This window comes from Podarcis muralis, chromosome 2 (genome assembly GCF_964188315.1).
Source record: "Podarcis muralis chromosome 2, rPodMur119.hap1.1, whole genome shotgun sequence".
Classification (NCBI taxonomy): Eukaryota; Metazoa; Chordata; class Lepidosauria; order Squamata; family Lacertidae; genus Podarcis; species Podarcis muralis.
Window position 1 is genome coordinate 37979151 of NC_135656.1, and position 14728 is coordinate 37993878.

Sequence of the window (14728 nt, forward strand, 5' to 3'; positions counted from 1 at the left end):
GATTAGAGGGGTTTTCTGTCTGAATTGTCAAATCAATGTATAAATTAAAACATGTGGAATTTTTTTTTGAAAAGGAGATCATTATTTGAAAAGTAGACAGCAGATGCAGAAGACGAAAAGGAAACTGACAAAACCGTGCCAGTCTGATTAGAATGTAGAATACGTGAGTGCTGGGATAAAGGGAAAGTGTATTATTTTGAACCTCCAACAAGCATTTTACAATGTCCCTCATCAAGGCTCCTGAGTAAGCTTAGTGGTCATAGAATAAAAGTATGAGGTTTCTTATGGGTTAAAAAGGTAAAGGTACCCCTGCCCGTACGGGCCAGACTTGCCAGACTCTAGGGTTGTGCGCCCATCTCACTCAAGAGGCCGGGGGCCAGCGCTGTCCGGAGACACTTCCGGGTCACGTGGCCAGCGTGACAAGCTGCATCTGGCGAGCCAGAGCCGACATGGAAACGCCGTTTACCTTCCCGCTAGTAAGCGGTCCCTATTTATCTACTTGCACCCGGAGGTGCTTTCGAACTGCTAGGTTGGCAGGTGCTGGGACCAAGCAACGGGAGCACATCCCGCCGCGGGGATTCGAACCGCCGACCTTTCGGTCGGCAACCCCTAGGCGCTGAGGCTTTTACCCACAGCGCCACCCACGTCCCATTTCTTATGGGTTAGTAATTGGCTAAAGAATGGAAGGCAGGAGCAGGTGGACAGTTCTCAATGAAGGCAAGAAAACAATAGCCGATTATCAGTACTGCATCTGGCAGGACCAGCCCAATACTTTTTGGTACCTGAGGCAAAACCCAAAAAGGGCGTCCCTCCCTGGAAGAAGGGGTGATTGCAGATCTACATCAGGAACAAGGGGGAAATCAAGATCAATTTGGGATCAGCTGCCGCTGGCAATCCTGCCGCCTGAGGCAATTGCCTCAGCTGCCCCTATCTGGTGCTATTCAGCTTGCTCATAAACAAGTCTGTGATGACCAGGGAGGAAGTTATGGATAGGGAAAACTAAAGCAGACTGCAAAAGGCTCCAAGAGGGACTTTCCAAACTAGGTAAATGTAGGGGCAGGAGGCAAATAAGATTTAATGCAAACACGTTTCAAAGATGGGTAAAATGAGCTGACACAATAAAATTGATTAGCAAAAAAATCAAGACAAGCAAAAGGAAGTACATGATGTAAAGTTCTTCTATGGCGTTCCCTGCAATGAGATGGGATGGCAAGCAGTTTAGATGGCTTTAAAAGAGATTAGACAAATTCACAGGGACCGAGGCTATCAATGTCTGACAGTCATGCTGGCTAAGTGGAACATCCATCTTCAGCAGCACTGCGGCATGTCATAAAATGCTAGTAGTTGGGGGAGGAAGGCAACTCTCTCTCTCTCTCTCTCTCTCTCTCTCTCTCTCTCTCTCTCTCTGTGTGTGTGTGTGTGTGTGTGTGTTGTGGGCCTGAGGGAGGCATCCGCTTGGTCACAGAGGTAAACAGGTGCTGTAATACGGGGGTCAGAAAATGGGTATCTTCCAACTCTCATCAGCTGCAGCCACTATAGCCTATAGGGAGCTGTAGTCCAATAATTGGGGGGGGGGGGGCACAGATCCCCTGCTCCTGCTGTACTAGATAGATGATTGTGCTGATTCCATAGGGACTGGGGTTGAAGTCCAACAATCTGCAGAGGGTCACAAGCTCCACACTGCTGCTTTAGACTCTCTGGAGAGCTGCATTTTTGCTTTCTCATACATCTGTAATCTTTCCCTGTTTATTGGGAGGGGTTGGAGTTGGGAAATCAAGTGACCTTATATAATCAAATCCAAGAGGCCAGGTGAAAATAATATTTTGGGCTACTTCAACTGATTGCAGACTGTACGGTAGGAAAAAACTGCAACTGTATAAATCAGCAGTTTTAATCTTCGAAACTGCTGTTATTTATCCATGAACTAGACTGATGATGTTTATCTTGTTAGAGCAAGGACTCCACCTATCCAAATCAAACAACCATCCATCTCATTCGTTTTTCAAGAAAATAAAATGGTGCACTCATTTTTCTTTATATCACCCCATAGCAGATATATCCTTTAAGGAAACAGGTACAAAACCAGCACATAACAGCCTCATTTTGTATTCTATGTATGGTCAGAATTTTAGGGCGAGAAAGATTGTAGTGTCCTCTTTACTCTGATTCATGGACTAGATACAATCTGCCCCAAGAACACTTTAGGTCTTTAAAATTGCTCTTTACTACTCAGAGCAAGAATAATAAAGAGGGGAGAAAAACAACCTTGATTTTATTTGCTTTGCATATCAGCGGCAAGACTTCACAAAAGGTGAATTTCCCACATGGAAGTGACTTCTGTATACAAAACTGCATGAAGTGCCATATACTGTTGTCATACAGGTCTTCACACAATGACCTTTATGAAAAAGTACCATGGCCTTATGGAATGCAGCCCATTTTACAGCCCCAGATCCACCCAACTCTGGTGCCTTTCTATGATGTATGTAACTCTTCCAAGAGCATACATTCATGCTATCATAGGATACCACCAAAAAGGACTTCCATGGCAGGCCAAGTGACATAACAACTGAATCCATTTAGGTAAAGCCATCATAGATACCAAATATGATACCTAAGGTAAAAGCTTTCCCATGCAACATATTACTTTAGAAAACTATTTATTATTGTTATTTGTATTATTAAGTGTAAAAACACTTGCAAAACAAAGTGCTGTAAAATAAAAGATAATTCCTGCATAAAACTGAAATATCACACAAATTCTAAATTTTGTACAAATTCAGGATTTGACAATTTCCCGGAGCCAATTGATGGCTCAGGAACCAAGATAACATTTTGCAAACCATATTCACGGTTTTTTTAAAAGTTCTAATTGATTGTAGTAATCAACAATCTTCTAAGCAGATACCAACAGAGTCTGATGACTTTTACTGCCTAGTTCGATTAATTCAGACTGCAAAGATAAAAAATCAGCACATAAAACTCAAAATTGCCTCATTTTGCGCTCTACGTAACCTCAGGGATCTCCTCATATGAACCAGCCTGGACCATGTGGCTGCATCTGAAGGGACATAGTATTTTATCTTTGACTGGGACATGGTCTCTAGGATGCTTTTGGCACCTCAAGTCTATCATTGCTATGAGGCTGCTACAATCAACATGAGGTCACCAAGGCCAAACAAGTAAACAAATTATACTAGAAGGAGTAATTTAGGCATCCTTCCACAAACAATTCCTTAAAAGTAAGAGGCATAATCTATCTCTAATGCCAAAATCAAGTCATGGATCTGTAAACAGAGTTACAATTTATACTGAATCTTCAGAAGATGGAGCATTTGGTTTGCAAAGTTAGAAAACAGGGCACAAATAGCCAAACTGCAGTTAGAAGTGCATACCTTAAATGACATGCATGGAAAAAGTAAAATTATTACAAACAGAAAGAAGTGTTGTCTAATTCCACAGGAATCTGCAACTTTGGTATAAACATACTGAAAGGGCTGTTTTTAAAGAAATATAAAAGCTGTCCCAGTGTACAACAGTAAATGAAAGAAGGTTTTACTCAGTACTGGTGAGGGTGAGAAGAGAATTTGCAATTACTTCTAGTAATGCCGTATATCGAGGATGATTCAAACTGGAGAACATGAATGCAGAAGAGTAATACTTTAGACATGTTTTGAATTCTCCTTTGTAACACTCAGAAGAGAAGCAGAGCAACCCAATATTGCAATTGCTAAAATTATCTACCTCAGGTTATTGGAAGTTTCTGGAAACATCTGTGTAGCAAATGTTTGCTGGTTGCTCTGTTGATGTAGCAGCAGCTCTATGTACAATTGCCTGGGGTCCTAGAAGTGGCCAGTGGATCTCTGGGCCCCTCAGAAAGTTTGAACCATGGGCCAGTGCCCCACTTGTCCCCACCCCACCCCCGCTGGCCTGTACTCTGGAGTCTAGTTTTAAATCAGTATCTGTGACTGACCTTCAACCGTCCCAGTTCCAGTGTGGCAAATTAAGCTGCTCTTTGTCATCCTGCCTTTTTAGCCGAGCAGTTTAATAGCAAATCCTATCAGGAAGCTGTGGATGGCTTTCTGCACCTTAGGGACCAGTCTTCCCCTAGTAAATGTCTCCTACCCAGCCATATCCTCAATTAGAATTCACCACATGAGACTTGGCCATTGCAAAATGAGTTCTCCGTCCCCTGCTGTTGAACACTATTTAATGTGAATCGTGGTCACTACATGATGGCCCCCAACTGACACTGTGAATTGTAACAGACAATGAAGCCACCGGGTAAGAAACTCGCTGTCGGGGTACCAATCCCCTCAGCAAATATAATAATCGGAAGAGCAATTACTCCCAGTTTTTGAAGGGCAGAAGACTCCTTCTTCAGACTCTCTGTTCAGAATATTTGACAAAACGCAGAGACCTCTAAGGAATTTACTTCAGAATTGCCAGTTTGGAATAATTGGCTGTAAGCCGGAGGAAGTCTTGTGTGCACGCATAGACACACACACACACACACACACACACACACACACACAGAGAGAGAGAGAGAGAGAGAGAGAGAGAGAGAGAGAGAGAGAGAGAGACAGACAGACAGACAGACTTCAACTTACCTTACATCCTTTTCTCACTGCAACTTCATAATCCATTTAATTTCAAGATAATACTCTACAGAAGCACAGCTGCTGTGTTCTTTACTGATTTGCTGCCTAATTGTTATTATTATTATTAAAATTTGTATACTGTCCTATACCTGCAGGTCTCACTGTGGATGCAACATAAAAACAGGATATGAAAACACAAAATACATAACAAAAACAAAAACAAAAACAACCCAGTCCGAGAAATGTCATTCCCTGTTAAACTCAGCAGGGGGGCAGACAGTGGCAAAACTAGAATATGAGGACTCCTACTGGTCACTGGCTCTGGTTCCACTTACTGTCGGTCTCCATGCTTTCCACCCGACCAGTGAATACCACTGTTTCTATGAGTAACAACTCATGTCTGAGGCAACAATCTACCCTTAAGAACTTCTGAGGTAAAGCAGAACAAGAATACCCTCTGCTCAGCCAGCCCTTGCCTTCCTGGCTGCTCTAGAAACTGCTGCTAGTTAAAACCTACTCACAGGGCTGGTAGCAGTTTTTATTCACCCCCCACCACCTGAAGAAACCCTAACACATTCTTAACCAGGTGGGTCTATGGAATGACTACTAAAATATCCAAAATATAGATGAAATACTAGGCAATGTGTACATCAAGTATAGGTGGGTTTTGCAGATGACACTGTAATGCGAAATGACACTGAAACATGTTTCTATGTGGCAGGAAAAGGAAGTTTTCTCTACCGTGGATTTCTGTTTTCTGAGTTTTCTGTACAATAGTTCTCAACGTTGGGGTGGCGCCTTCCCTTGGAGCATTGTAGGCAGGGTCAAGTTTTGATGAGGAAAGACGCCTTTGCAAGGAAACAGCAGTCACTTTTTAAGGTGCCAGAGATTTCAGACCAAAGGCTGTCTTTCCTTGGAGGTCTTTTTTAACCAAAGTTGGATGGCCATTTGTCAGGGATTCTTTAGCTGTGATTCCTGCACTGACATATTGGGGACCTGAGTGAAATAAAGCCTAGCTTCACCCCTGCCTTTAGATCCCTTCCAACTCTGCAACTCTATGATTCTATGACCTCAACACCTTATTTAGTGACACCACTGGGTCAGTGTAACAGAAAAAAGGAGCTGATAGCATGCTTTTTGCTGTGTTGCAGTGTCACCACAGAACATGGTTAAAGGGTATCGTTACAGCAATTGACTCAACAGGGTCCAAGAGGGTGTGCCTGTTCCTATTCATTGAAATACTGCCTTCTTGCATCCCGATGCATGTTAATCCTTTTCTATGTACTGATGTACGTATGTACATAATCATGTGGATTAATTCGAGTGTGAAGTGGTCACAGAAATCCTGCTCCTTATTAGTGAAAATAACAGTTCAGCAACACAGCATTTAATGGACTGTACAGTTTATTTTACATGAGATGAGACAAAGCTTTTCAAGTGCATAATACAAACTTGCTAAAATAGAGGAAAGTACAAAGTTTATGGAAATGTTTGTACATAAGATGGGGGGGGGAATGTATAGCAAATACCTTCAACATTTAAGGGCTAGATCTGTAAATGGGGTAAATCAGTGCAACTCCAGTGATATTAACATTTAGGAGACATACCTGAACTGACAACAAGGCCCTTAAATTTTAACGAGTATTTATTTACCTCTTCAGCTGCAGTGTTTTAGTCATACAATTGCATGGGACAAAAAAGCCACATTAACAGTTTTCACAATGATTAAAGGCTCACTGCTGTTATTGATACACAGAGCTTACAGTAGAATTAAGTTTTTAAATGTCTAGTCAGCCCAAAAATCTGCAGCTAAGTATTATTACAAAGTTCAAAGCCATTACTGCTGGTAGAGGACACATTTGACTGTAAAAATTTAGAAAGTGTTTAGTAAAAGGTACAGGATAAAAAGACGAGATAAGCAATGCCATTTTTTAAAATCTCTTTTTTTAAAAAAACTGTTTTGGGGAGAGCTAGTTGCTGGCCAGATCTGCCCTCCAAATCTATATCTGCAAAACTGAATTGTGCACTTTCAATTTACTCATGGATGGTAAAAAGAAATACATTGTGAATTTGCTTATCCGTATAGCCTGTGATAAGCCTACAGTGTTTGGAAACACAAGTTTTGATAACAGGGAGTGCTGCTTTCATAAGGCTACTCTGACATGGGAGACACACAGTGAATTCAGATTCACTGGGAAAATAGACAACCAAATACAGGTAACAGAAATTTCAGTGTACACCAATTTTGGAAAGGAATACAAGGATATATTTGCCAGAAATCAAAGTCAACAATCACAGTTAAGGATGTTTAAGGCTGCAATCCTATGCACATATCTTGGGAAAACTTCCTTCTGAGTAAACATGCATAAACTGCAAGCTCCATTGATTGCAACCAATTCACTTTGCTATTCATTAGATTGTAGCCACCTTCACTTCCTTGCTCTGCAATAAACATTATTGCTACTACATAGACATGATGAATTGGGTACTCAAACACTGAAGGTAGTCTTGAGTTTTTCTGCTAACCGTATTCAATGCACATTAGGGTCAACCGATTTAAAAATATTGACAGAGTGAAATTACTACTGTCTACAAACCCCAAACATCCAAAAGGTTCATTACAATTTCCATTAAAAGCATCCTCTTCACTTGCAATGCTTATGTAACAGAACCACCAGAGAAGAACATCAGTTTGAAACAAATGCTGCCAAACTTGGAATCGGTCTGCTTAAATGTTACTGGGCACTCGCTCAAAACCTGGCACAACCTAGGGCAAAAAAAGGCCCTGCACCACTTTTTCAAGGAGTGTTATGTGATTTTCCACTAGCATTAATACTGTAAAAAATTCTATATTAAAAGTGGACTATATTAAGAGTGGACTATGAGCTCAGAAATGTAAAATCTAATAATCTGAGGTGGATTTGTAATCTCTAAAATATTATTTTGCTGTTGGTATTCAAAATGCCCAAACTGGTTGTGCTTTAGACTTACAGCAAGATCTTCCTGGAGTTTGCTTGTGATAAGAGCAGCAAAGGAAAATACGCCCCCCCCCCCCCAATATCTCAGATTGAGTATATGAACACAACTGAAAATATGTCTGTTCTTTACATCCCTTCTAGATTAAAACCAATCTTATCCAAGATATTTCAACTTAATATAAGTTGGGGAATTTTTTTCTATTTCTCTTCATTTCCAATTCTCTGTGCTTCCAAAACATTGGCCTTCCTGCTGCTGCCCCCTCCAAATAAGGTTCTTCTTATTTTTTTATTTTTACATGGTCCGAACGTTAGAATAAGAGCATTTAGCTAGATTTCAACAGTATTTGGCACCGTGGAGTGCATAAGGACTAAGAAAGTATCAGCAAGATATGTATCTTGCTGAAATCAATGGCATACCATTGGTTTTCTGAATCACACCATAACCAAACCAAGACAGCTGAGCAGAGAACATATCATAGAAAGGAGCCACCATATCACAATGAATTATGTAGAACACACAGCAGAGGCTCAAGAAAGGCTTGCTGTAAAGTAAATTTCCAAGCACTTAAAAAAAATTGTAGTTACCTAAATCGACTTTTTAAAAAAGTATCTGTACCAATCCTGATAGCAGGTGGAAGGTTTTCAGAAGGCGTAGGGACAAAACCCCAACTTGGAAATCTGACAAGAATTGTTGTCTGAAATTAGACCACAGTGAAATATTCTTAAGCATGTATGAGTGGGCACAGAATGAATGGACATCAAACTAAACATCAGAAGGACTCACTGCCATGTAAGTTGAAGTCCCAGTCATATGGGAATGTCAAGTTTTGGGGTGCAGTATTCTTTGTTTCATAGCAATTATGGGATAAAAGAACTATTGTCTTGCTCCGCAATGAACAAAGGCCGCAAGACTCTCAAAACATCACCTTAACAGACGTACACAACCATTAGTTCTACAAACACATTGGTTGACTTGCTTATACGAAAAGTGAAGGAAACTAGAGTCACACAAAAGTCAAGCAGGAGAACCCCATGCAAGATCAGCAAAATGTAAAATACATGCAGTGCCACCTCCAGGCACAGTGTATGGTTACATAATGCTAAATGTGAGCGTGTACACTAGTCAAATTGCTGGGAACCTTTTAAGTTTTTGCCTGCCAGATGCAACTGCATGCTATGCCTTTGAGGTTTTAAAAAAATCCACTGTAACACATCTTAGTTACTATGTATTGTGATTTACGGACAGGATCTGAGAGACAACACCTTTGGTGCAAGTACTGATAGAGCACAATCAGTTCCGAGTTCATGCAACCAACGAATGTTCACTGTTGGAGACATACTGAGCTCAAGGTATTGGACTGGACAAAGTCTACTTATTTACACTATTCACATATCTTTATCCACATTATATACACAAGTACTGACACTCCTAAATCAAGGCCATATCTGCACTACAGATTTCACCCTCTCTGACAGTCGTCATTCGCTCTTCCTAGGTAAGCCTGGGAACTGTACTTCTGAGGTGACGACTAGGTATAGCTCTAACAGAGAATTCGCCATAATTTCACCCAACTATATTTTCCAGGACTCTTTGGAAGAAGATATCACTTTTAAACTAGCACGATGAAATCACTATTAGTTTCTAATGGAAATATGTACCATGTGTAGAAGCTTCCCACTCAACACTTCCCAATGAGGGATTATTTTAGATGCTTGATCCCACCTCCACAACTGTTGTTGCAGCTATGGGGGCGAAAATCCTTGCAAGATGCATATTTTGTTATTTCCCTGCTTGATAACAAATCTGGGGCATTATAGATACATCTGTGCTACACTTCCCCATGCCCCACTGTATCGTATAGTAATATCCTAGTCAGCCTCTAAATTCTATAGGTCTGCTGAATTAATTTGTAAGAAAGAAAAAAAGGGAGGGGGAGGGAATCAAAAGGGAGCTTATGATCAGCAACTGCCAAACAAACTTAGATCAGTTATCAGTATCCCGAGTGTCTCATGCCATGTAGCTGTGCAAGCTAAATCTACACAAAGTTTTAAGAATCATTTTGCCCCCTGCTCCTTTCAGAATGGTTGCCTGCTCATTTCATCAGATGTTCTTTCGTCCTTGTATTCTCAGGTTCGTGCCCTTATGCCCACCTGTCACATTTCCCCCTACTCCCACCTTTTAAAGATGGGAATGTAAGCCCTTTTGTGCTCATAGCCATCCTTACAATGGCACTTCTGTGCTGTTTTCACATCAGAGCCTGGCTAATAATGGAACACTGGATCAGAATGCAGCTGTGAAGGCAGCCCAAGCAGCATTGTTAAGCAAAGCCTAGAACAAGCCCGCATTGTTTGTGACAGAAAATAGCAGAAAAGTTTGCTTTCCCTTCCCATTTCACACTATACAGAGGCCGGGCAGCTGGCAAAATTCTGAACTGGATGTAGGAAAAAGTACACGACAGAACAACAGATGTATGAGAAGGAATTCAGAATTTTAATAGTGACTTCATCCCTGTTGTAGGGGAGGGAAGGGGGTGGGGAAATCAAAAATAGAAGGATGACTGTAGAGAACTTGAGCTTCTCCACAGTTCACAAAATTGAGCTTATGGACGATATACTCTGAAAGCATACGGAATAGTCCTGAATGCCTAAAAACACCAGGGCAGGCATTGAAGCAGGGATTTAGCAGGTCTTGCTTAGGAGGCCTTGTGTTTATGAAAACATTGCAACCTTAACAAAACAATAATACTAACTATGGAGTAAGCCCTACTTTACAAAGGGCTTACTTCTGAGTAAATGCATAGATTTGTTCTGTAAAAGATTACATCTATCAGCGAGAGTAAAGCTATGTCTTAGGAACAGGTGGCATACAAAACTAGTATGTCCCTGAATAAAGTCAATGAGATTCTACAACAATTATGAAGAGACAGGTGCCCCAGCAGAACAAAGGGTGTGTGTGTGAAATATAGCAGCAGCAGATGGCTACACAAGGATGTCTGGCATGGAAGACAAGCACTGTGCTTAGGTTTTATTCATAAACTATGGGTAATCTTTTAACTTACTGGGCTGTATTCAATTACAGCATCCCATCAGATCAAGGATTTCCAGATCAGCTTGACAGTTGGAACAATCCCCCCTCCCACCGTGTTGTTCTGGGGGGCCCTTCTGCCTCCCAAGAACCAAATTTTGGGGGGTGCAGGAGGAGGAGATGGGGGGGAAAGCCCTGCTGTAAAGGCAGGGCGTCTGCTGATTGGGTTTATTAAATGAATCCCACCCATTCAGAGTAAGTGGCTTGTGGACTACAGTCAGTGAGTACCTGAGAGGGCATATAAAAAAGGACCAACCCTTTCGTAAGGTCACCAGACCTATTACCTCATTTTCTTTTGTACTGAAAAACACAGATTTGCGTCTGGATATGCTCAGAGTATATCTTAAAAAGCAGAGACATCACCTTGCCAACAAAGGTCCGTATAGTTAAAGCCATGGTTTTATCATTTGAACAGCTATCTCCTTTTAAGTTTTGAGCCCATAAGTTTAGATGTGAACGAAGCACAAATCATAAAGCAGTACAGCAAAGAAAGGAGGACAAGCCTGAGTAGAAACATGTTACACATAAAATGGCTGTACGGTTACAGTGAAATGGTTGGCTGTAATGCTGTGATTGTTTCCCCTGAAAGGCTTTCTTAAGTCATGAAAAGCAACTATCCATTGCATCAGGTTATGCAGAGAACCAGAAGGGCAAAGAAAGAGGCCATTTAATCTGTTCTTTGCCAACTAATTGTCTATTCAGGATTTGCAAGGAAAGGGCTCAACAACCCCTTCTCCCACTCTGCTTGCCCCCCTCCTGTTTGAAGCCACCTATATCTATATCTACTTTACCTGGCAAAAGAGAGCTTTAAGGAGAACAAGGAAGGGAAAATGAGGATGTTAGAGGGTAGTAGTAATGGCTTGAACCTAATGGAACAGGCCACTCAAATCTTAGAACTCAATGGGTGCCACTTGGTGCAAGACAGAAATTTTAAAGTGCAAACAGGCTGTATCAGCCCAGAAGAAAAAGGTATCTGGTGTATAAAAATAGCAAAACAAACAAACCTAGCACAAGCACATTACCAATTACCTTATAGATCTGCCACATTATAAAAAGAGACTTCTAAATCAGTATATAATCTTTAGCAATGTCTGGGAGAGCTTGCTTTAAATGAGGTGGCTCCTCAAAGTAAAATTGGTAGAGGAGAGTGCAGTGTGATACCTCCAGACTCTGAAGAAAAAAGGAGAAAGACACCAGAAACATGGAGAGGGAGGATAAAGCGTAGGTCACTACAGAACATAGAAAAATGAGACAATTCTTATTTAGTGCAAAGCAGCAGACACACGAGAACAAAATCTGTCAGGTGCTGTTGAGTATATATGGAGCAGTGGCTTAAAATATATTTTGAGAGATGGTCTGTTATTTTTCACAATTTGTGTGGGCAGTTTCACTTATGTTGGCTGATACCTGAGAACACACGTGAAGGAAAATGAGAAGACAAGGTCTATATCATGCAGGGAGCAGACTGCTAAACAGTGAGAAGGCCAGGAAAAGGCAAGTGAGGGATGCTCCAGACAATGGCAAGCTGGTTGAAGGATGCACAGAATATGGAAATATGACTCTGGTTTTCAAAACAGGAAGAAGAATTGAACGGATGCCTTGGAAATCTTTTTAATGCTGGGATGTGTCCAAGTCTCAATTTCCCCACACATACCAACAGGATAAATCGTTCTTTTTTGCAACCTTGATGGTCAGTTTCTTGGGGGGGAAAGATGAAATGTGTTTCCTATTAGAAACCTGATGTTACACAGAAAGAGGGGGAAAATGATATTTCACTGGAAGTAAAGCAAGGGAAGAGTACGCAAGAATGTTCAAATTAGCTGAAGTTGTGTTGTAACTTATTGGGATAGTTTGCTTGACAGCACCAAACAAAACAAATGTCTCCTCTCCCACCTACACCTCAACCCACCCAGGCCAAAGTGAGCTCATGGAACTCCACTTATCTGCAACACCTATCATCATTCAAAAAATAAAAACATTTATCCAGTGAAATCTGGTCATAGTACAGACTTATGCATTCCAGTAAAAAAGAATATTGGAATACTCAGGAAGGACATAAAGGGCTATCTGCTCCTCACATTTGCTTATGACAGCTGATCAAACAAAACACTTGGCAGTATGAGGAACGAAAAGAGATCAGATAAATTCAGAGGGGAAATATTTGTTCTGTATAAATACCAAGGCAAGACAAGGCAAGACAAATGAAGAAAAAAGAGGGACAAAGAACACTGTGGTTCTTCTCCAACAGTTCTCAACATTTGGGACCTCAGGATCAATTGGGTCCATCGTCATTCACGAAAAGAGCTGCACTTCAGAATGTTAGCTTCAGAATGCATATTTGGCCGGATTTATACAATCGTTTCTAATTTACTTGTGTTGATTTTTGGCTATCACAGCATGTTGGGAGCTACATGGAACTTGGTCTTCTGAAAAGATTTAACACAGACTGAATTCCTTGTTTTAAAATGGCTGCCATGATGGAGGAGTTCAGGAGCCAAAGGCCTGTTAAATCCTCCCCAAAGAGCAAGTCCCACTTGAAGGTTGCTGTGGCGTGACGCAACCAGAGAGCAATTGGATAAATCCACCTTTTGGGTAACTCATGTTTGAGGTAAGACACATTAGCTAGGAAGTTCTGCCATCTATATAATCTGTAAACTTGTAAGTTATTTGGTGGAAAGCAAAGCTCAAGCAATGCCTTAATTAATTTGATTTGGCTACAATCTTCCAAGGGAAGCATTCAAAAAGTTCTTTGAAGACTACAGCATCAGGGTCCTAATCACTGTAGCCTTATTATCTATTCAATGGAGGATATTGTTTTCTTCTGGAGAGTGCTGATAAATGTGTGCAATTCTCAGAATGTTTCCTCAGGAATTGTCCCTGGCAAAGTCAAGGAGACCATGGGTGGGATTCATTGTCACACTGTTACAAATGTTCTGCCTACACAAGCATATCAGCTTGCCAGATGGAACAATCCCCCTCTCCCACCGTGTTGTTCTGGGGGGCCCTCCTGCCTCCCAAGAACCAAATTTTGGGGGGTGCAGGAGGAGAAGACGGGGGGAAAGCCCTGCTGTAAAACAGAAGCCCTCCTGCAGGGCTTTCACTGATAGGGTTTATTAGATGAATCCCACCCCTTCAGAGTAAGTGGCTTGTGGACTACAGTCAGTGAGTACCTGAGAGGGTATATAAAGAAGGACCAACCTTTTCAAAAGGTCACCAGACCTATTACCTCATTTTCTTTTGTACTGAAAAAGACACAATTTCACAGATGGCCTCACAACAGCAGTCTGCAGTCATGGGAGTCAGGATTTGTTAAAAAATACATATTGTACAGGCTTTACTGTTATCCTCACAACACCCCTGTGAGGTAGGTTAGCTTTATAAATGCCATTTCATAAATTGTAAAGGGAGGACAGGAGCGTTTTCCTCAAACCCCCGCCTTCCCATCCAATTAAGTGGCAATATTCAGGAAGATCTCACTCCTTCCAGAGTCGTGTTCAAATTCACCAGTCTCGTTTGTTTGGCAGAGGCATATTGTGTCTTAGCATTGCTGTACAAACAGAGCATCATGCAAGGAGAGTAGCATGAGATAGTCAATCACAATTGAATAGCAAAACTCTCTTTGTACCAGAAAACAGCCCCTGCAGCTTATCACGAATGCGGCAACTGCTTGGCTGCTGACAGCCCATTTTTGAAAGGAAGTATAAAGCGTGGCTTCTCAAACCTGGAATGTTCGATGTTTAAGGCAAAGCACAACAGGAAATGAAATAATGATCAAACATGACAGAAATAGTCCCTACAGGCAATAATAAATATATAAGGAAGCTGACAGCAGAACGTCTCTCTTTTCCCTACTCCTGAGGCTTTACAGAACTCTCTCGAACATGGCTGGGACAAGGAGCCCACCACTTACAACCAGCAACAGCAGTCTATATCTCCATATCCACGGGTCTGATATTACCGGTTTTGTGTTCTTTTACCCACAGTTCCCTGTCTTTGGCTGGATCCACTTTCTGAAGCAACTGATCCACGGGTTCTACTGTCTGAAAGACACAGAAACAACAGCA

General features: G+C 41.4%; 1 protein-coding gene across 3 annotated transcripts in view; it reads right to left on the reverse strand.

Moving 5' to 3' along the window:
- Positions 1 to 5987: 5987 nt before the first annotated feature.
- The window catches only part of GAS7 (growth arrest specific 7), a 134791-nt gene continuing 126050 nt past the window's right edge, over positions 5988 to 14728 (reverse strand). For all 3 annotated transcript variants that reach the window (XM_077924261.1, XM_077924263.1, XM_077924262.1), the window contains exon 14: positions 5988 to 14704. In XM_077924261.1, coding sequence (XP_077780387.1) covers positions 14591 to 14704 — 114 coding nt within the window. In that variant the 3' untranslated portion in view covers positions 5988 to 14590. The remainder of the gene's footprint in view (positions 14705 to 14728) is intronic.